The sequence below is a fragment of the Corylus avellana genome, chromosome 5, assembly GCF_965113065.1.
Source record: "Corylus avellana chromosome 5, dhCorAvel1.hap1.2, whole genome shotgun sequence".
Lineage (NCBI taxonomy): Eukaryota > Viridiplantae > Streptophyta > Magnoliopsida > Fagales > Betulaceae > Corylus > Corylus avellana.
The window spans coordinates 1,880,783-1,901,954 of NC_142494.1; the positions used below are offsets into that span (position 1 = coordinate 1,880,783).

The 21,172-nt window shown below is 38.6% G+C and overlaps 3 protein-coding genes across 3 annotated transcripts; all 3 read right to left on the bottom strand.

Annotated features, from left to right (window-relative positions):
* Positions 1-660: 660 nt before the first annotated feature.
* LOC132181539 (uncharacterized) lies at positions 661-1,669 on the bottom strand. Its single transcript, XM_088516361.1, has 3 exons — positions 1,528-1,669; positions 755-1,440; positions 661-678 (listed from the first exon to the last, which is right to left on the bottom strand). Exons 1-3 carry the CDS (start codon positions 1,667-1,669, stop codon positions 661-663), a joined length of 846 nt encoding a protein of 281 aa, XP_088372487.1.
* A 2,378-nt stretch (positions 1,670-4,047) lies between these two features.
* On the bottom strand, positions 4,048-6,298 carry LOC132180884 (small ribosomal subunit protein mS80 (rPPR6)-like). The gene has a single exon (XM_059593869.2). The coding sequence runs from the start codon at positions 6,123-6,125 to the stop codon at positions 4,398-4,400; it is 1,728 nt and encodes a 575-aa protein (XP_059449852.2). The 5' UTR covers positions 6,126-6,298; the 3' UTR covers positions 4,048-4,397.
* A 3,464-nt stretch (positions 6,299-9,762) lies between these two features.
* LOC132180999 (ribosome biogenesis protein BOP1 homolog) lies at positions 9,763-16,079 on the bottom strand. The gene is given in 19 exon segments (XM_088517027.1): positions 9,763-10,164; positions 10,881-11,059; positions 11,386-11,470; positions 11,617-11,652; positions 11,655-11,829; positions 12,280-12,366; positions 12,500-12,570; positions 12,653-12,759; positions 12,858-12,990; positions 13,084-13,234; positions 13,383-13,485; positions 13,577-13,685; positions 13,819-13,975; positions 14,181-14,282; positions 14,399-14,516; positions 14,684-14,838; positions 14,946-15,056; positions 15,179-15,235; positions 15,890-16,079. Coding segments are annotated over 18 exon segments (2,022 nt in total). The 5' UTR covers positions 15,890-16,079; the 3' UTR covers positions 9,763-10,078.
* Positions 16,080-21,172: the final 5,093 nt, after the last annotated feature.

Here is a 21,172-nt window from a genome sequence, read left to right on the forward strand (position 1 = left end):
AGAACATCAAGGTGTCGTCGGCAAATAAAAGATGAGAGACTGTAGTGTTGCCGATTTTGAAGCCTTCTAACAACCCCCCATGAACCGCCGCCGAAATCATCCTACTCAGAACCTTCATCACAAACACGAAAAGCAAAGGAGAGAGTGGATCCCCTTGTCTCAACCCCCTGGAGCTACTAAAAAAACCTTTAGGAGACCCATTTACCATAATCGAGAACCGCACCGAGGAAATGCAATGTTGAATCCAAGAACACCAAACCCCTCCAAAACCACACCTTCTTAGCAAATACATCAAGAAGCCCCAATTCACATGATCGTAGGCTTTTTCCAAATCCATTTTGCAAATGACCCCTGGCTCCCCAGATCTCAACCTACTACCAAGGCATTCATTAGCAATCAAGATAGGATCTAGAATCTGTCTACCTTTGATGAAAGCATTTTGCGACTTGGAGATAATCTTGTCCAACACAACCTTCAATCTATTTGCTAAAACCTTGGCAATAATTTTGTACATACCTCCTACAAGGCTAATCGGGCGAAAATCTTTAAGGTTGATGGCACCTGGAATCTTCGGAATAAGCGAAATGAACGAAGCGTTGAGGCTCTTAACAAACATCCCGCCAGCATGGAAAGCACTGAAGACCCTCATAATGTCCTCCCTCACCACATCCCAACAAGCTTGGAAGAATGCCATAGAAAAACCATCGGGGCCCGAAACCTTGTTGCCATTCATCTTAAACACGACCTTTCTAACCTCTTCCTCTTCAAACTCTCTCTCCAACCAGCTGGCCTCTCCCTCCGAGATGGAATCCAAGGAGATACCATCTACCAAAGGCCTCCAACTGCGTTGTTCAGCAAAGAGCTTTTGGTAGAAATCCACAATGTGCTCTCTAATCTCATCCTGATTTGAAGAAAGATTATCCCCAATCATAAGATTCTCTATCGAATTATACCTTCTATTAGAGTTGGCTATGGAATGAAAGAATTTAGTGCACTTGTCCCCTTCCTTTAACCAAGACACCCTCGATTTCTGTCTCCAACTTATCTCCTCCATAAGAGTACACTTCTCTAATTCTTGAACAACCTCGGCCTTCCTCGCTAATTCCTCCACATTCAACGCCCTACTTTCTTCGTGCTCATCAAACACCCGAAGATCTTCAAGAAGAGTCCTCTTATTCCTCTCAATGTTACCAAACACCTCCTCATTCCAAGTCTTCAAATTCAGCTTCAAGGCCTTGAGTTTGCGAACAAGAACAAAGCTCGACGTACCTTGGAACTCATAAGAATCCCACCATTGTTTCACTAAGGCAACAAACCCTTCCTCTTTAAGCCACATATTCTCAAACCTGAAAGGCCTTTTCCCCTGGGAAATCTCCCCCAACTCAAGCATAATTGGGAAATGATCCGAGCAAAGACGTGGAAGCCTTTTCTGCCTCACCCCTGGAAACCAGGCTTCCAACTATGGAGAAACAAGAAACCGATCAATCCTAGACCATAGCGGAGGGTCTTGAGAGACCGACCAAGTACAAACACCCCCTACAAGGGGAAGGTCCATAAGCCCTTGTTCAGAAATAAAATCTGAGAAACCCATCATAGCAGAATCCAGACGAGCTCCACCCGATCTTTCACTAGGGAATCGAGTAACATTGAAATCTCCCCAATACACCATGGCAAGTTCTACCAACTAAGCACGCCAGCCAACTCATCCCAAAGGAGCCTTCTATCCCTATCAATATTCGGACCATACATCCCTGCAAACGCCCACACAGAGAGATCTGCCACGTTCCTGAAAGACAAAGCCAAGGTAAAATCCCCTATACAGACGTCAATCTTCTCCACCACCCTAGTATCCCACATGATTAAAATACCTCCCGAGGCCCCATTAGAATCCAAACAGCACCAATCCACATGATTTCGCCGCCATAAACTGCGAACAATGCTTCTAGACATACCCTGAATCTTGGTTTCTTGAAGACACACAACATCTGCATTCCAATCCCTAAGTAAATTACTCACCCTTAAGCGCTTATCCCTCTTATTCAACCCTCTCACATTCCAAGAGATAATGTTTATCTTCATAACACAACTACATTCCCCCTCCCTTTCCTGCTTCCCCGAATCGAGCTCCCACTTCTGGCATCATAATTCACCGAACACTCCAAATTTCTTATCTCCCTTTTACCCTTAGTGCCGCTACTAGAAGTAGATACCATCCCATTATTTCGGCGCTCCTCTTCTAGAGAATTTAACAATGCTAACAACTGCAGCTTATGACCGGCAAACGAAATCCCCACGATCGGATATATCTCATTGGCACACTGAATAACCCAATCGGAAAAGCCTGCTGCATCCCCTGAATTAGGACCATAGCTGTTCAACGGCGAAGGCCCCTCTGTTCCACACTCCTCTGCCCTCCCGTCTTCCTTACTCCTATCATCATCAGTGACTTCACCCCCACAACTCTTAGCTACCACCTCCTGCCCAGCCTCTCTAGACTCAACCAAGCCTGAACACCGGAATCCAATAATTGAAGGATCATCATCCCAAATATGTAGCCCACCAGAAATCCTTAGTTCTTGCTCTTGACCCATTCCCCCACTAGCTTGACCGACAACCTGGAGCACTTCACCGCCACACCAAGGAACCACCTCACTGCCCTCACCTACTGTACCAATCATCACCGGCAACTTCTGGTGCCAAACAGTATCCCCACCGCCCAAAACCACCATCCCCGGTACTCCAACAGCTCCAGATGTCTCCCCAGACTCGGCCCACTCAATTTCCTCACCGGCAGCTACCAAAAATGGCCCCTCCGGCCTTGTCTGGCTCGACCGAAACTCCCCCTCGTCCGAAATCACGATCGTCGGAGCACTGAGACACTCGCCGGCCATCTCTGACTCGCCGGCGACAACCTCCGACGGCATCTCCGGCATTGTCTGGCACGGAAAAACTCTCGCCGGCGTGCAGCAGCTAATTCCGGCCAGACTTGCCGCTTCTCTGCCACCAGGAAGCTCACCGGGACCATCACCAGAAAAGTTCACTGTAGCCGGCGGACTCACCTCTGACTGCATCCCTCCTGCCGCCGACGACGATGCACCTGGGTCACCTGCCGGAGACCTTCGGCATCCCTCCTGCAAGCTGATCGTGTTAAACACCTCCGGCGCTCCCTTAGGTCTAGCCCCTTCTGGACCAGACGTGCTTGGGCTGGACTGACCAAGACCCAGGCCCATCTTCCTACGCCTATACACAGCCACCACCTTCTTCTTTCCCTTAAACTTTCTCTTGGGCCATTGTTCTTTCCCCTTAGACCCATCCACCCCCTCCAACTCCCTAACCTCCAAGTTAATCTTCTTGGGCTGGGCCTCCCCTTGCTTGAGAGAGCCCCCTCCTGCCATACCGCACACGCACGCCCCGCCAGACCTTGTGTACCCACTCCTTTCCTCCAGATTTTTTATTAAAAAATCAAACCTCTCTAGACCCACGTCAATCTCTCCCCTCTGAATTAAGTTAGGGACCAAATGCTATCCAAGACAATAGATTTGGCAAGGATTTTAGATTACAATATATGCCAACCAAGAAAATCCAATAAAATTCACATGTACATTACGGCCTCATTACTTCTGAAGTATAAGCAAATGATTATCTTTGTAGAATGAGAAGCTGCATATATTTCCAATAGATGAAAATACAAGGAGTTTGTTAAGATTGTTCATTCATGAGAAACAAAGCATGGGACTGATAAAATATACGTACGAGCAAGTCATGTATATATAACCCAGAGGAGGATATTGTCATTCTAGGTGTCCTAAAATTACTGTCTCGGGAGCATCCCTAGAAATCTCTTATCAAACATGCCTAAGATGTTACTTTACTGTTTCATTCACTTGCTTTAATTTTCGTCTTAGTGGACCTCTCACAGTGGACTAAATTTGTGTGAATAATTGGCTCAACATGTGTGCCCTCTGGGTCTCGATCCATTTTTCAATTCTAGTAATAGAAAACAAGATTACAGGAATTATAGACAGCTTTATTTGTAATGAAGAGAAATAAATTAAACAAAAGTTTGAAATTTGCATTAGTGCAATGCAACCACAGCCATTGCTTCTATAACTTGTAGAAGGGATATCCCTCACGTACATAGGAAGGCTTCCCATGAGAATGTAAGCAAAAAGACACAAAAACTGACTCAACAAAAGAGAAAGAAAAATAAATGAAGCTTCTTTGTCAATTTGATTGATGAAAAAGAATATATGCCTTCAAAGAAGTCGGCACAAAGCTCCACTCTTTTATGTCATGGAAAAAGAAGGGTGAAAAAAGAAAAACCCTACAAAACTGGCCTATCAGGATCTTCATATCATGTTCCAACAACCAGCTAACACTTTCGGCCTCTACACTTGTTAACCCAGCACCAGCTCCTCCTCTTCCATCTCCTTGACTGCTCTTACAAGACCCCTTGTGATCCCATTGAGATACAAACCCTTTTCTTTCATTTCCTCTAGCAGCTTCTCTGCTGTTTCCCAATCTAAAGCCTTAAGGCAAAGAGATTGGATCAACTTATTGTATTCATCAACATTAGGTTGAACCCCGAAATCATTCATCTCACCCAACAACTTCAAAGCCTTGTCAAACTCTTCAAGTTTACAATACCCACGAATGAGAGTATGGTATGTCACAGGGCTCAGCTTAGAATGATTCTTTTTTGCCTCTAAAAGGACTTCACAGGCCTCCTCCATCTGACCACCATTTGCGTAACCACTCAATATAACAGTATAAGTGTACACATCTGGTTTTAATCCCCTACTCTCCATCAGCTTCTTAATCTCTATAGCCTCTCCCAAATCTCCAGCCTTGGAATAGCCATTGATAACCAAATTGAAAACTGCATTTCCCGGGGGCGGGCCCTCTGCAATCATCTTAGAAAGCAACTGTTTTGCCCCATCGACATCTCTCATCCTGCACAAACCATGAATCACAGTGGAAAATGGCTTAATCGCATATTTCCGTGCTTCTCCGGAAAAGTCATCCAAAATTTCCAAAGCTAATTTCACAGTTTCATCCTTCCTACAGAGCGAACTGATCAAAAAATTAACAGAAGAGCGAGGAGGGTACTGGTTCTTTTCCTTCGCCAACAAATAAACCGAATGGGCATCCTTAGCATCTCTCCCCTTACAAAACCAAGATATGATCTTACCAACTTTCTCATTCTCAGGCAAGCTTCCTGCACCGAGCATCTTCTCACAAACAGACCAAGCCCAATCAAAAATTGATCGTCTACACAGTGCTTCAATCGTGAAATAATATGTATCAACATTTGGGACACACCCAAAATCCCCGAACTTGTTAAACACCTCTAATGCTGCCTTCCCTTTACCCAACTTCGAAAGCAAAGCTATCAACTCATTGAGAATCTCCACATTCAATAAACCATTCTCCTTCTCACCTATCTCCTTAATCAAATCCCACAAAGCATATGCATCTTTCCTCTTAAGATTACTACATACAGCGTGAGCAAGGGCATACACGACACGGGTAGTTACCTTAAACTCGGGTTTCTCCTTCATACCCCACTTGAAAAATCTAATCAAATTCTCCCCCAAAACAACTGGGGTTTCAAGCACTTTCACCACAAACTCCTCATGTAGAGTCAAACCCATGACATCAAGACTTGACTCCAAAGACCCATCAACACTACTTTGTAGTAGAGACAACAAACTCTCCAACTGCTCCATATCAATCTCGAAAACCTCCCCCACTCCATCCCCAGAGGCAACAGTTTCAATCTGATCATCACTATTTTCACCCTCAGTGGCAAAACTATCCCACTGAGCATGAACAGATTGCTCTGAGTCCCCAAAAACGTCATCCCCAGAGGCAGAACTATCCAACTGGGCATCCCTATCTAAAACCCCAGGAATCTCAACTCCATCGGAAAAAATCTCCAGCTGGGTATCACCATTTTCGCCAAAACCCACCGAAGACTGCCCCGCTTCAGTGAGATGTGAGTCAAAATCAGCTTGTGTAAGGGTTTTAGAGGAAGAAAGTACCTTGGGGTTTTGGGTTGCACAGAAGCTCCGTGCTGCTGCCTGTCTTGAGAGAGCAGCTCTTGCCACCACTGACCTCCACATCCTCTCCTCGCTGTCACGAGCTAAAGGAGGAAGAAGGGGTAGAGAAACAGTAGAGAAGCTGGATTTACAGAAGAAATGATACAAAGGAATTTGAAGAAATAAAATGGTGGCTAAGGGTTACGGAGGAGAAGGAACAGCGGATGGAACACGTGGTTTGATTGTTATGTTCTTACGGTATGCATTATGGACGGTCAAGATTAATATTACAATTTTAAATAGGGTTAAATACCTCAGACCTCCTTAGGGTTTAACAACTTTATTTTTTCTCCCCTGGGGTTTCACTTTTATCACAGGACCCGCCTGAGGTTTTGATAAAGGACCAATTTAGTTCATCCGTTAGTTGACCGTTAAGACTGACACGTGGACCAATTAGATGTTAACACGTGGCACCTATTTAATTTTTTTAAAATTAACAAAAAAAATGTATTTAAAAAAAAAAAAAAAAAAAAAAAAGAAGAAAAGGAAAAAACTGGGGGTGGCTCGCCATGGCCAAAGGGGGTGGCTCGGCCACCCCCAGTTTTTTCCTTTTCTTTTTCCTTTTTTTTTTTTTTAAATACTTTTTTTTTGTTAATTAAAAAAAAAATTAAATAGGTGCCACGTGTCAACATCTGATTGGTCCACGTGTCAGTCTTAACGGTCAACTAACGGATGGACTAAATTAGTCTTTATGAAAACTCCAGGGGGTCCTGTGATAAAAGTGAAACCCCAGGGAAGAAAAAATAAAGTTGCTAAACCCTAGGGGGGTTTGAGATATTTAACCCTTTCAAATAACATTTGGAGACATCTTGACCGTCCATATTCACGAAATATCCTCTTATTTTTACCAAGAGGAAAGCCAAACTATTGTAGCCGAGCTCCTCTTAAAATCGTTGAGTGAATCAGAAGCCGGAAAAAAAGTGGATTTTCCTTTTGTGCCTAATTTTCATCAAATCAAAAGAATTTTTTTATTTTTTTTATTCAAAGCTTTTTTACAACATAAAGAACAAGACAGAAGAACGGTAGAGCTTCAAAAAGCAAGCCCTTTTTTTATATTGTAAAAAAACTGAGCCAATTTTTTTTTTTTTTTTTTTTTTGATTTGATGAAAAAAACGTTTTTACAAAAGTGAAGATCAAGCCTTTTGAGATGATTTTTTATTTTATTATTATTATCTCGATAACATGTTACATTTTTAATAGGTAACATTTTTTAAGTATTTTGATGCAAAAAAAAAACAATCTAAATTATATAATTCAAAATTTTACAATTTTAAAAAAATTGTAGGGGATCATAATTCCAAAAATACATGTAAAAAAGAGGAATTTGGCGCTGACAGCTTACTTTTGTACACTCTAATTAGTATCATTTGGAGAAACTCAGTAAGTAGTTACATAAAAATAAATAAATATCGTAATCTTTATATTTCTTAAGAAATTATGAAATACTTTTATGGTGAAACTTCTCTTTTTCAAAAACTTCTTAAAATTATGATAGCTCTAAATTTAAAATGCTTTCATATGTGAGAACTATAAAAACGAAAGGGAAGAAACGGAAAAGAGAGATGGAGGAAGAAAGGGGGAAGGGGAGGAGGATGGAGAACGACTCCATGCCTCCTCTTCAACGCTCACTAGGGAGGCGGGAAAGTCTCACAGGGAGATGGAAAAGATCTCACCAAGGAGATCAAAAATTCTCTCTAGCTAGAGAGAAGAAAGAGGGGTAAATGATGAACATACTACGCCACTTTTAGACCAAATTTTAAGCTAATGAGCTTAGATCTACTTAGTATATTAACTAAAGGGATAAATCAATTGCATCGTTGGAATCGAACCTCTAATTGATTGCTTCGATGGAATCAATCTCCAATTACCTTAAGCAAAATTATGTTTTTTCTTCGCTCAATTGCCATACGTACGGCATCTACACTAGATTTATACAATGAAGCAGGAGTAATTTAGATACGAAAATATGGCGCTTAGACTTCAATGGAATAGCATATTAGGAAAATAGAATCAGAACTAATACGGTTTATAATTTATTAAAGAAATAAAAATCTAGGGTTTCTAACAGAAAATAGAACCAAAATATATTATTAATACGGTCAAGCAAAAATTGTTAAAGTAATTCAGTGCACCATAAAAAAATTGCATTAGTGCTTGAATGAGCAAAATTTCCCTGCATCCAAACATATTTGAACATGTAAAATACAGTAGAAGGCCAAAGCTCAAATTAGTTCCTTTTCTTTAAAGGTTGTAGATGAAGAGTGTAACATGATCAAATGGCTTCCATAAAAAAAATCCTTGATCATTACAAGTATAAGAATGTCTAAGCATGCTTTTAAACCAGCTACTACTCGGTGGAAGCAATTACGAATGGATTAATTTTTGTTTGCCATTAAAAAACTACATCAAGAAACAATGTAGGGCTTACTGATCATAATTTGATAGGTCATATTATCAACCAAAACAAAATGGCTGACTCCTACCACAGAAAAAAAGTGATTCTTTCCTCTGCAAGGTCAATCTAGGGTTAAAAAACAGAGATTGAGACATTCTTCCCAAAACAAATTAAAAAACAAAAGGGTATACTATTCCAGTACTTGTGGTTTGCACCAAAATCTAATGGCTACCTAAGTTTTCAAAAATATCGTAAATGGTACCTATGGTAAGCCAATAAACCCACTTGATACCTTCATTAAAATTCGGTTAAGTTTTTTAACAGAACACCATGTCACTCTTACACGTGGGCACCACGTGGTGTGGTACCTGAATTTTTGGGTGCCACGTCATTTTTTTTAATTAAAAAAAAAAACCGAAAATAAAAAAAACCTGCGTACTGCCTAAAGAAAAAAACAATAGAAAAACTAGTGTTCTCTCCATTCTCCTCTCCCCCAACCCCCTAGGTTTTTGCAGGACCCAAATACCATCTTTGCCATCCCTTCCTCAACGCCGTTGCCATTGCCGTCGCCGTCCCTCTCAACACCGTCGCCATCCCTCAACACCGTTGGTTTTCCTTAGCCGCCGGTCTTCCTCAGAGAAAAAATTTTCCCCCGTTACCCAGCAAGCCTTGATGCGTGAACCTGATGAACCCATAAAACAGGGTTCTTGTCATGTGGATGTGCCTAAACCTGCTGCAGAAGGAACGAAAATCGCTAAAAACTATAGAATCCGAGTTTCACAAGTTTGGGAATGGAAATGAAATGTCTGATTCGCTACATAGGCTAAGGATTGATGATAAATGAAAATTACGAAGGGTAATGGGGGAAAATCTTTTCTTTGAGGAAGACTGGCTACTAAGGAAGACCAACAGCGTTGAGATGGCAACGGCAACGGCAACGGCGTTGAGGGAGGGATGGCGAAGATGGTATTTGGGTCCTGCAAAAACCTAGGGGGTTGGGGGAGAGGATAATGGAGAGAACATTGGTTTTTCTTTTGTATTTTTCTTTAGGCAGTACGCAGGTTTTTTTAATTTTCGTTTTTTTTTTTTTTTTAATTAAAAAAAAAAGACTTGGCATCCAAAAATTCAAGTACCACACCACATGTCACTTATGTGTAAGGGTGACATGGCGTTTCATTAAAAAACTTAACAAAATCTTAACGGAGGTACCAAGTGAGTTTATTGGCTTACCACAGGTACCATTTGCGATATTTTTGAAAACCTCGGTAGCTATTTGATTTTGGTGCAAACCACATGTACTAGAATAGTATTTAACGCAAAAACAAAAAAGAAGCCCTGAATAATAAGCTACCTGCTCTCTCAAGATTATATATAATTGACCCTAGTTCAACAAAAAACATATATGACACAAAACTGGACCTAGAAACCAACTATTTGGGCATCACTTAGTTCCTCTCCCCACCTATAAAATAGTATATTCGCCAACAAAAATTTCCGATCCCTCCCCGGCTACGCATCTCCTTGGCTCATTTTTTTTTTGGCAGTATCTTTAGAAGATGTCTGCTTTACCTGCTTTACCTTCTTAATGACAGTAAAGTTTGATCACTGAATCAGCACCAGCGGTGAATAACCAGGGTTGCTTGGGATGGAACTTACAATCCATTACTCCTGCAATACAGCCATAATCAATAGCAATGGTATCAGTTTCTAATCAACATGATACACATCATATGTATGTTTGTTTTAGTCAAAGGCCCCTGTATACAAGCAATGCTAAATAATACTATAACATAAAAATGATATCAAATGCCAACATAATTGCGACTTGACTGAATACTTATTTGACAAGGAATTTGGCATGCAACCCCGTTTGCCTTTTAGCACTTGACAGTTGCATCTGCCACCCTCCAATACTAATTGATCTCAATATATGCCTTTTCAGGCCTTCTAAACAAATTAAGTGTTATCTGGTTGAATAGAATTATGACATCTAATACAATGAAGCATTTAATTAACTTTGACTTAATACTGTCATCCGCAGAGCCTGCCAAAATCCAGAACCAGGAGAAACATAATACTGTTGTGCAAGGTCAAGTTCTGCCTACTCGATTTCCAACCAAGATTTTAATACAGAAATACATACAAGCACAACCATGTGTGTGTGCGTCGTCTGCCTGTGTAAAGGTAAATACTGGCTGCATTCATTATTATTATTATTATTTTTTTTTTTTTATGAAAACTGGCTGTATTCATTTAATCATGTTCTGTATGGTAAAAATAATATATTTTCTTTAGACAGTCCAACCATTGCTATTAATCTTTGCAATCCTCATCTCCTCCCAACAATACAACAGATAACAATAACAAATACTCAAAGCTCTCACCTCTCCCATTTGAGCTTGCATGTCCTCGGAGAATATCAAGTGGGACAACCAAAGGATTCTGGTTAAGATCCGAATAAACCGTGCCATGAAAAACATATGCAGTGCAATCATCAGAGCATGAAGCAAATAGTGGATATGTGCGATGGAAAGCCACGTTGGTAATGTCTTTTGGATGACACCTGAGAAATTCCGAACATGTCAGAAAAATGTATCACCATACTAACAAATATATATATATACTCAAAGCTCTCACCTCTCCCATTTGTGGAATCCGTAAATTTGTTGTAGATTACATATTTTTTTGTTTATAAATTTTTGTAATCAGATTATCATTGCTTATTAAACCATCAAGTCAATCAAAAACAGGATATTTAGCATAATCATTTCAGAAAAAAGAAAAAAAAAGTTTTTTCAATTGAGACAAGGCACAACATTTTCCACATTGAGAGATATTTTATCCATATATTTCTATTCGTCATAATTTTGCTAGGGTACTGGGACGTACTTCAGAATTCTGTAAGGTTGAGATGAAAGGTCCATGTCAAACCAACACAATTTTCCCTCTCTGCTCCCCACAATTACATTATCACCTGCACGGAAAGCACACCTCAGATATATTGCGAAGATGACTGACACTAACAATTGTTTGTATTCTAAAAAATAATCTAATAACATTAACATTCATCCCCACAATAAAATATGCAATATAATCAAGGAATAAAAATGGAAAACATACCCCCAGGATGAACAGCAATGGAAGAGACTTCACGCAAGTCTCGAGCTTTTTGATGAGTTTCTGCTCCCGCAGATCATAAACACGAACAGTTTTCTTTGTTGAGATGAAAAATATAGAACGAGTAGGATGGAACACTGCTGAAACTGGAAGTCCGTGCAACTTGAAAGGAATTCTTTGGGTATGCTTCTTGGAGAGCTGGTGTATAAGAACAACTCTTGATTCACGTGATTAACAAGTCAAGAAAACCCAGTAAGATGTTCAATGATAAATCCATATATCAGTCCACACTCACCTCAAAGCAGGAAATGAGACAAACTCTGACGCTCAGATGATGATCTGTCAAATTTAAAGCAAACAATTCTTTATTACATGGACCCAAGTATGCAACCAGGGGGTGTCAGTATGTGTGGAAGAGTGGGTCGCATACACATATCGGTAGGTCTAATATCATATTATCACCAAATCTCAGTTCACACGGACTTGACCGCATTATATTGTTTTGATTATTTTTTTCTTTTCTTTGCTAAGTAAACTGAAGTTCTACCTTGAGTAAAATAAGGTTTCTTCAAAAGCTTATTACACACAGGTGGTAGAACAAATGAGAAGACTGTCATTGACAAATGGGAGTCATTCATGCATGTCAAATAATAAATGAAAAGATATATTCAAAAGCACCGGAAAAAGGATATCAGCTGGCATTACTGTTGAAAGGTAGTCTCCTTTACGATGCCATTCTACCAAAGACACAGTCTGCAACAGCCAAACAAAGCAAGCAATTATATTATATTTTTCATTCCCTTTAAACTTCACTTCAGCCTAACACCACAAGAAAATTCTATATTAGGATAATAAAGCAGCGGAGTTGGTTTTAAAGCTGAAGTACCTTAAAATGCCTTAACCTGATTCCTTCATGCTTATCATCTTGGAGCCAACTTACAGTTGACACTTTGTTGCCTAAGCACATGAAAATATTGCGCAAGGGTCAAAAACAATTTGTTTAATACAGGATATTGGAAGTAATAGATATTTTACTAACCTGAATCATCCGGTGCTTTAGCTGTCCCAACATGGAGAAGGTCCTTGATCATTTTCTGTTCTTCACCATCTCCAAGACCAGTGTCCAAAAGAAGTACATCTTGTCCCCTGCAAAATTCTCGCCAGTTGAATTAAACTCACAATCAACACAATCCCCAGGTAAGATAGGAGGAAACCAAAAAAAAAATTAATGTAATGAACCTTACGCAGAGACAGCTAAGATAGGAAGCTCACGCAAAGGATTCCATGCTACACACTGAACTGCTTCACCAACAACCCAGACTCTAAGACATCTACCAGTTTCAACCTCCCAGATACACACAGTGCCATCAAGTGAACCTTTGTGGACCAAGACAGATTATAAGACTCATATCCAACTATACTCTTTTATTGTATCCGAATGAAATTACAAACAAAGAATAGCATCCACACCTGAAGCAATCCACTGCCCTGAAGCTTCAATAGAAATTGACATAACAGCACCCTTGTGACCTTTGTACTCAAGATAGCATGTGGCAGGGTAAGGCTTAAGATCCCTTCGACTAGGTAACTTGGGCTTCAAAGATTCAGGATCAACATTAATCTGGAACATGAAAATGATCAATTTTGATTAACTCGATCAACGTCATATGATTAGAACATACAAAACTAAGGTCTTACAAAGAAAACCATCAAAATCAAACTGTATAGCACCAATAAATATTTTCTCCACGTTGTGGTCTGCAACTTACACGTTTTTTCTGAACTCGAGGGCACAAATATAGATCCAAACAACGTTCAAAAATGTCCTTAACGACATTATCATATGCTGGGATGCTTTTCAAAGATGTATACCTAACCAAATAGACAGTGATTAAGATGTCTGATGTTCAAATATTATACAAGAGAAGCAAATGTAAATTAATTAAACAATGTCACATTGTACCTTTTAGGTATAAACTTAGGACGATCTTCCTCATACATCAACTGATAAGAATTGATCTCTTCTTGTGTTGGGATGTATTCTAAAGAAGGGTTGTACGATTCTTCATGGCCTATTAAGTAAATATGGATTAAAGTTGGTGCTCAAATCCTTCACAGAAATTATCTGATGTGAATTTTTAAAATCCAGACGATAGTTCAACATCTATACCAGGCAATTTTGTGCAGGAAAAAAGAAAACTATACCTGGCAATTTTGCCTTTGGTGCAGGAATGTAAGCTAAATGATTAGCCTTTTCTGTTGAGCTGGAATCATCTCTCCACAAGGGATAGAAACGTTGTTCTTCTTTTGGCTTGTCAAACTTTATTAAACCCATGCGTATTGCTCTAACAAGCTTAACAACCTGTCATAAGAGGAAGTGCAAATCATGAAATATGGATTTCTTTATTTTGCCAGAAAGGAGGCCCAAACATTTGTTTATTTTAGATCATTGACCATCAAAAGAAAGAAAATCTAAGGTTAAAAAAGAAATAAAGCAGCCAACCTTTGCCCACTCGCTACATTCCAACGTTACAAAGAATCAACACACCCTCTCAAGGATTCCTTACCTTCTTACTTTCCCATTTTGAAGGAATGAACCGCCTCTTCGGCTCTGGTGCATTTGAGAGTGGATGCTTGGCATCATCCCATTTAAACCAATCAACATAAGGCTGCATTTGGAATAAAAAGAATTGAACTTCAAGCATAAAATGATGTATATCATTTGTAAGAATTCAAAATTGATATCCATATATGAAGGAGCATGACATGAATGGAAACTACAGACCGCATAAGGATCAAAGTCAGCATGTGGTGCCTTTCCTTTGAGCAATCTACAAACAAGTTTGAGCTCTTGTCGTGTTACCTCTACTTCCTCATCATTATAATCATCATAGACCTTGAGCCTGAAAAGTAACAAAAGTACACCATAATCAAACATACATGTTCTCCAGAAAGACCTTTGCTGAAAACTCTTCACTAGTATCTCCAAGGTAATAAGGTACACCACTATTTCTATCAAAGTAATGACTGCATAAATTAGATAATAAATAATTATGAGGAATAAACTCACCAATTTTTAGAGTCATCAGCAGTTGCAAGAAACGAATCTAATTTATCTTGTCTTTCTTTCTTCTTTATCTTCTTCCCAGCAAGATCATAGCCAATATGTGCCTCATCCTGATACCACTTCAAGGGAACATCTCCAATTGTATTTCGAGGAGTCACCTGTCAAAAGCAAGAACAAATATAGTTGAACTGGCTATACTTGATAACTAAAATTTCATTCATTACAAAACTAAAACATAGCTAAACTAATAAACAAATCAATCAACCTCGTCTTCAGATGAATCACTCTCTTCAACTCCTTGATGGAGTTCAGAGCTATCACTTTGACATTCTTGCGCGTGATCACTCTCTGAGCCATCATCTGAGTTGACAACACCCTGGCACGGTTACAGTGGACAATATTAAAAACAGCTGGCCACATAATCAAGATATTTCCAGGCTCCAAAGGAGCGTGACATTTCGCACATCAAAGGTAGAAAAAGATTAAGTAATTATCAACCACATTGTCGTTGAATTCAACTTCAATCGAATCTTTACCGAGAACTTCGTTACTCATCTACAAACATAATAGAGATAAATTAGATAATAGAGATATCCTCAAAGTGGGTGTAACATTCACAACAAAACACACAAATGCAGTAACTTAGTTCGATTAGGCACTATTTCAGTATAAAATAAAACACACAAATGCAGTAACTTATTGTGTTGCTGCCTTTGTGAGTTATATTTCGATTAGGCAATAACTTCCTTGTAGTTATTTCGGATTAGGCACTATTTCAGTATTATAACTCACAAAGGCAGCAACACAATAAGTTTTGGGGGCTACTTCCAAACACATCAAGAGCACAGCCAATTCCAAACACAGCAAACCATTCAATAAATCAGCAGCCAAACACAGCAAAATACTGAAATAGTGCCTGAAAATATGATAAACTAATGGCCCCTAAATGAAAAAAAATAATAATAATACAGAAAATTTAAAACAAAATCAGAGCAAGAGAGAGAGAGAGCGAGAGAGAAGCCAAACACACCAATAGCACATCCAATTCCAAACACAGCAAAATACTGAAATCAGCAGCCAAACACAGCAAAATACTGAAATAGTGCCTGAACATCTCATAAACTAATGGCCCCCAAATGAAAAAAATACTATGAAAATTGAAAACAAAATCAGAGCAAGAGAGAGAGCGAGAGAGTCAGAGAGATATACCAGAGACAGAGAGTGCCGTAGCCGAGAGAGAGAGAGAGAGGCGGAGAGAGAGAGTTGCGTAGCATCGTGCGGCGCTGAAGAAGAGAGGGAGAACCGGAGAAAGGCAGAGAGACACTGCGTAGGTGTGGGCCGTGGTGGCGTGGTGTGTGAAGAAGAGGGAGAAATTGAGAAAGGCAGTTTTGTTAATGAAGTTGCTTATTCATAACAAAAAAAAAAAAACAAAAAAAAAAAATTAGAAAGACAGTGAACCGTGGATTTGAGAAGAAGAGAGGGGGAAAGGCAGAGTGAGTGACGGCCGTGATACGGATATCGCTTATGCCGTTACTTCCCAATGTTTATGAAAAAATTAAAAAAAATCACAAAAATATATCCATATTAAAAGTCCTATATTTAACCTACACCGGTATCTACAGTATTTTTCAAATCTTTCTCTATGTTTAAGAAAAATTTCAAAAAAACCACAAAAACACACCCATATCAAAAGCCCTATATTTAACCTACACCAAAGGATATTTATGGTGTTTCTCAATGCATTGAGAAACACTGTAGATACTCAATACTTTATTAAATTATAAACAAATCATTATCTCATTCACACGTCCCACGGAATGTCTAGTCCATTGGAAACTATTACCGAAAATAGAAGAGTGTTAAATAGACTAGCTATTCCTATTCCTTTGTTGATTATGTATTCCTTCATTTGGTTGTAACATTAGAATAGAACACTGATTATGTATTTCTTCGTTTGGTACAATGCAATATGTTGATAAATGAAATCATATTGTAATCAAACTTCTGAAAATACATTTATAATATAAATACAATTTATATTATTAAAGACTTTCTTTCTTTATTTTTTGAAACATAAACAACTATACTATAATTTTTTTTTTTTTTAAATTATGTCATTTATGTTGCCTTTTATTTATTTTTTTTTTTTTTGCAATTATGCTACAAAATTATTTATATAAAAAAATCACATAATCATCATGTCACCATTTTTAAAAAAAAACTACAATAAAAAAACACATCAATCATCATGATATCATTGATATCATTTTGTAAGAATTCAATTAAAATGGTATAACAATCATTCTTAATTAAAAAATATATCATCAAATATCTTAACCATAAAAAAAGGAACTTTATCATGTTCCTTGTTGCCATAATTGTAAACAAACAATATACGTACGTCTATATTATAAGGTATAAGTATAAGAACACAAAGAACACACACTGGAGTCAAATTTCATTCATGAGTTTTTTTTTTTCTTCTAACAATATAATATACAACAACAATTGTTATGAATTTTGTTTACAATATATATACATAGGGGTATGTGATTATCAGAGGATGCCATTAAAAAAAAAAAACTGGTACAGAAACAGCGAGAGAGATCGAGAAACAGAGAGAGGGGGATGAAAAAAAAAAATTATTTACAATATATATACATACCAAAAAAACTGGTATGTGATAATCAGAGGATGCCATAAAAAAAAAAAAGCAAGAACAAATCAATCAACCTCGTCTTCAGATGAATCACTCTCTTCAACTCCTTGATGGAGTTCAGAGCTATCACTTTGACCTTCTTGCGCGTGATCGTTGTCCGAGCCATCATCTGAGTTGACAACACCCTAGCACAGTTACAGTGGACAATATTGAAAATAGTTGGCCACATAATCAAGATATTTCCAGGCTCCAAAGGAGCATGACATTTCGGACATCAATCAAGAGAAGAAGAGAAAATATATTTCTTTTTCTATAATTGTGAAGGAAAGGTAGAAAAAGAATAAAGATTAAGTAATTAGATTGATATATAAGAAAAATCAGGTTCATGCAGAACAGATACAACAATATTCAGATGTTGTTTTCTTTTCATTCACTGAATGTGATAATCGTTTTTCTTATCTTCTCCAGCAATTAGGCACAAAAGGAAAAACAAAGCGAATGCAATTACCGTGTACCTCATCTCCAGAAGAAAACAAAGCGGGTGCACAATTGAATTATCTTTATAGCACTTTTAAAGAAAATGATGCAGAGAAACAACTAAGAACAACTGCTCGCTGAACTCCGTTTGGTTCTAGAGAAAACCAAGGCAAACATATCCGACTTATACAAGTCAAAACACAGCCAACCTTCAATAGTTGTACTAAGCTCAATTAGTCAGAGATCTCAGTTTCTCTTATATAACCTCATAATAGCTTACAAAACCTAAGCTCTGGAAGCTCTCGGGCGATATTCCAATGAGATAATAAAGAAAACAAAGCTCAACTTCACACGTAAAGGACAGACAGGAGACCAACTCCTTGCTCAATATTCATAATTTTCTTTCAATTTCTCGAGAAAGTAAAATTTTTCCAGAGAGCGCGTACCTTGTAATCAGAATCATACATAGAATCAGATGCTACTTGCTGTGTTGAGGTTTTTCACTAACTGAAGGCTCTTCTTTGGATTGAGACTTCGTAGAATCCTTCCTTTTATCATTCTCCCCCTTGTTATTCGTCTCCGCCCCCATTCCTTCCCTGTCTTTGCCTGTGTCGATCTCTACACCTACGGAAGAGAAGGTGTAGAAGGAAGAGAAGGAAGACAAGTGGCTTAAGGACTCAACTCAAGCATGCTGCTCTCACGATCCTCAAAGTTGAGTGCATTCCGTTCTCACCATAGACAATGGAATTAGCCTCCACATGTGCAAGGCAAGCCTATTGCCCAGCTGTCCCCTCCAACTCTCCAAGCAATCACTTATCTTTTCTGGCATAACTCAACTAACTCCAAAAAGATGAAAAAACATATACTATAGGGGAAACTTTATTTTGGACCTATGAACTACCACCTATTTTGACATGCCCTCCTCAAACTTTAAAACCTTCCACTTTAGACTCTTATACTTTCAATTTCTATCACTTTAGACCCCCTCCGTTAGATTTCTAGATATCTATAGAAATATGTTTGTTGCGGGATCAAACCCGCTATATATATAGATTTCTATGAAGTTTAATGAAAAAAAATATTTTTATGATTTGTTTAATTTAATAAATAATGTGTAATTTAGCCCATTGGCCCCGTTGTACTTGTTTTAATGATCAATATCGGGCCGGATTAGCCTGACCCAAGCCCACAACACTTATCACCATTCCCCTACCTCTAAGTCCTAAAACCCTAAACCACTGGTCATCCAAAGGATTCTACGAAGAATGAATGAGGGTGGAGACGAATAACAAGGCGGAGAATGATAAAAGCAATGATTCTCGAAGTCTCAATCCAAAGGATTCTATAAAGTCTCAATCTAAATGATCAATTTTGATTAACTTGATCACCGTCATATGATTAGAACATACAAAACTAAGGTCTTACAAAGAAAACTATCAAAAGCAAACTGTATAGCACCAATAAATATTTTCTCCACATTGTGGTCTACAACTTACACGTTTTTTCCGAACTCAAGGGCACAAGTATAGATCCAAACAACGTTCAAAAATGTCCTTAACGACATTATCATATGCTGGGATACTTCTCAAAGATGTATACCTAACCAAATAGACAATGATTACAATGGAAATTAATTAAATTGTGTCACATTGTACCTTTTAGGTATAAACTTAGGACGAACTTCTCTTCATGGCCTATTAATTAAAGAAGTATGGATTAAAGTTGGTGCTCAAATCCTTCACAAAAATTATCTAATGTGAATTTTTAAAATCCTGACAATGGTTCAACATCTATACCTGGCAATGTTGTGTAGGAAAAAAGAAAAAGAAAACTATTCCTGGCAATTTTGGCTTTGATGCAGGAATGTAAGCTAAATGATTAGCCTGTTCTGTTGAGCTGGAATCAACTCTCCACAAGGGATAGAAACGTTGTTCTTTGTTATGTTCTGATTGTTATATTCTTACGGTTTGCCAGACTACATATTCTCATATTAATAATCTTAATTAATATTTTCTTAAAGGCTTTTCTCCTCTTAAAAATAAGATGAGATGCGTTATGGACGGTCAAGATTAATATCACAATCTCAAATAACATTTGGAGACATCTTGACTGTCCATATTCATGAAATATCAACTTAAGTTTACCAAAAAGGAAAGCCAAACTATTGTAGTAGATTCATTACTATCCCTTAAAGCCGAGCTCCTCTCAAATCTCTCAAATCTCTCAATTTAGGACCCAAAAAACACCCCACAGGAATCATTTTGAACAAGCATTCTTTTCTTTTGCTGAGAAGCAGTCTTATTATTTAGTAAGCTTGACATGTCACAATATTAGGATTATTTTGTTCATCAATTATACTTCATTTTCAAAATTATAGAGCATAAAACAAATACTTACTATCATTTAAAGTACTATAGCAACAAGAGTGAAAAAGCAAAAAAGTGAAAGAAAAAAGCTCCGTTCTCTCTCCTTGAAAGAACAAACCTGCTGCCTGTGCTAGAGGTGGAGGGGAATCCCTCCCCTCCGCCTCCCCTCCTTTTCTACAGCTTTATGTTTTTCCTTTTACTGTGTTTCTCTCTTCAGGAGAGAACATCTATCTCTCTAAAGCTTGCTCTAGATCTATCCTCGACCCTCACAAAACAACAATGCATCTTCCACCCCTTTCCGGCCGCTTCTCCCCCGTCGTGGATCGTCTACAACGCTTCACCAGCCAGATCTATGGAGTCTTGAAGATCGACTTTTTCAAAGCTCAATCTCCTCCTCTCTATCAACTCTTGGCCGAAACGCGCCCCCCCTCCAGCATCACCGACGCTCCAGCTACCTGGCACTATCTTCCGTGCCTCAATTAGACTTCCACGCGCCAACGAGTGGATCTTACTAGCCGGCGCGTGGATCCCATACGCCGTACAACTCACCACCGACGACTTCCTCCAGTGCAGCCACTGTTTTTTGAGTTTATTATGTTATTTTATGTAACTTTTTGCTACGTTTTGTTGTTGTGTTGCTTATTCATTAACCCGATCCGGTCGGTCTTCAAACTCTTTGTTTGTGGAGTCGATCTTTTTTCCTTTTCTTTTTGATTTCTTTTAGGAAACCTTTTTTCCACAGTTACCTGTCATCTAAATCCCCATGGCTTTTAAAGAAGCCTATTTAGATGTTCGTTTGAGGTATTCGTCCCTCTAATGGATGTATCCATCACTAGCATGCGGCACGACAAGAGTCTTCTCAGGCTGCATTCGCATCTCTCCTTTCCCTTTATGATCTCATTCCTGTTTTTGAGATCCGTCCGATTGGGTTTTCTAGTAAGCTTGTATTTGTTTTTCTTTTCTATCTTGTTTTCTCTGTAACCTCTTTGT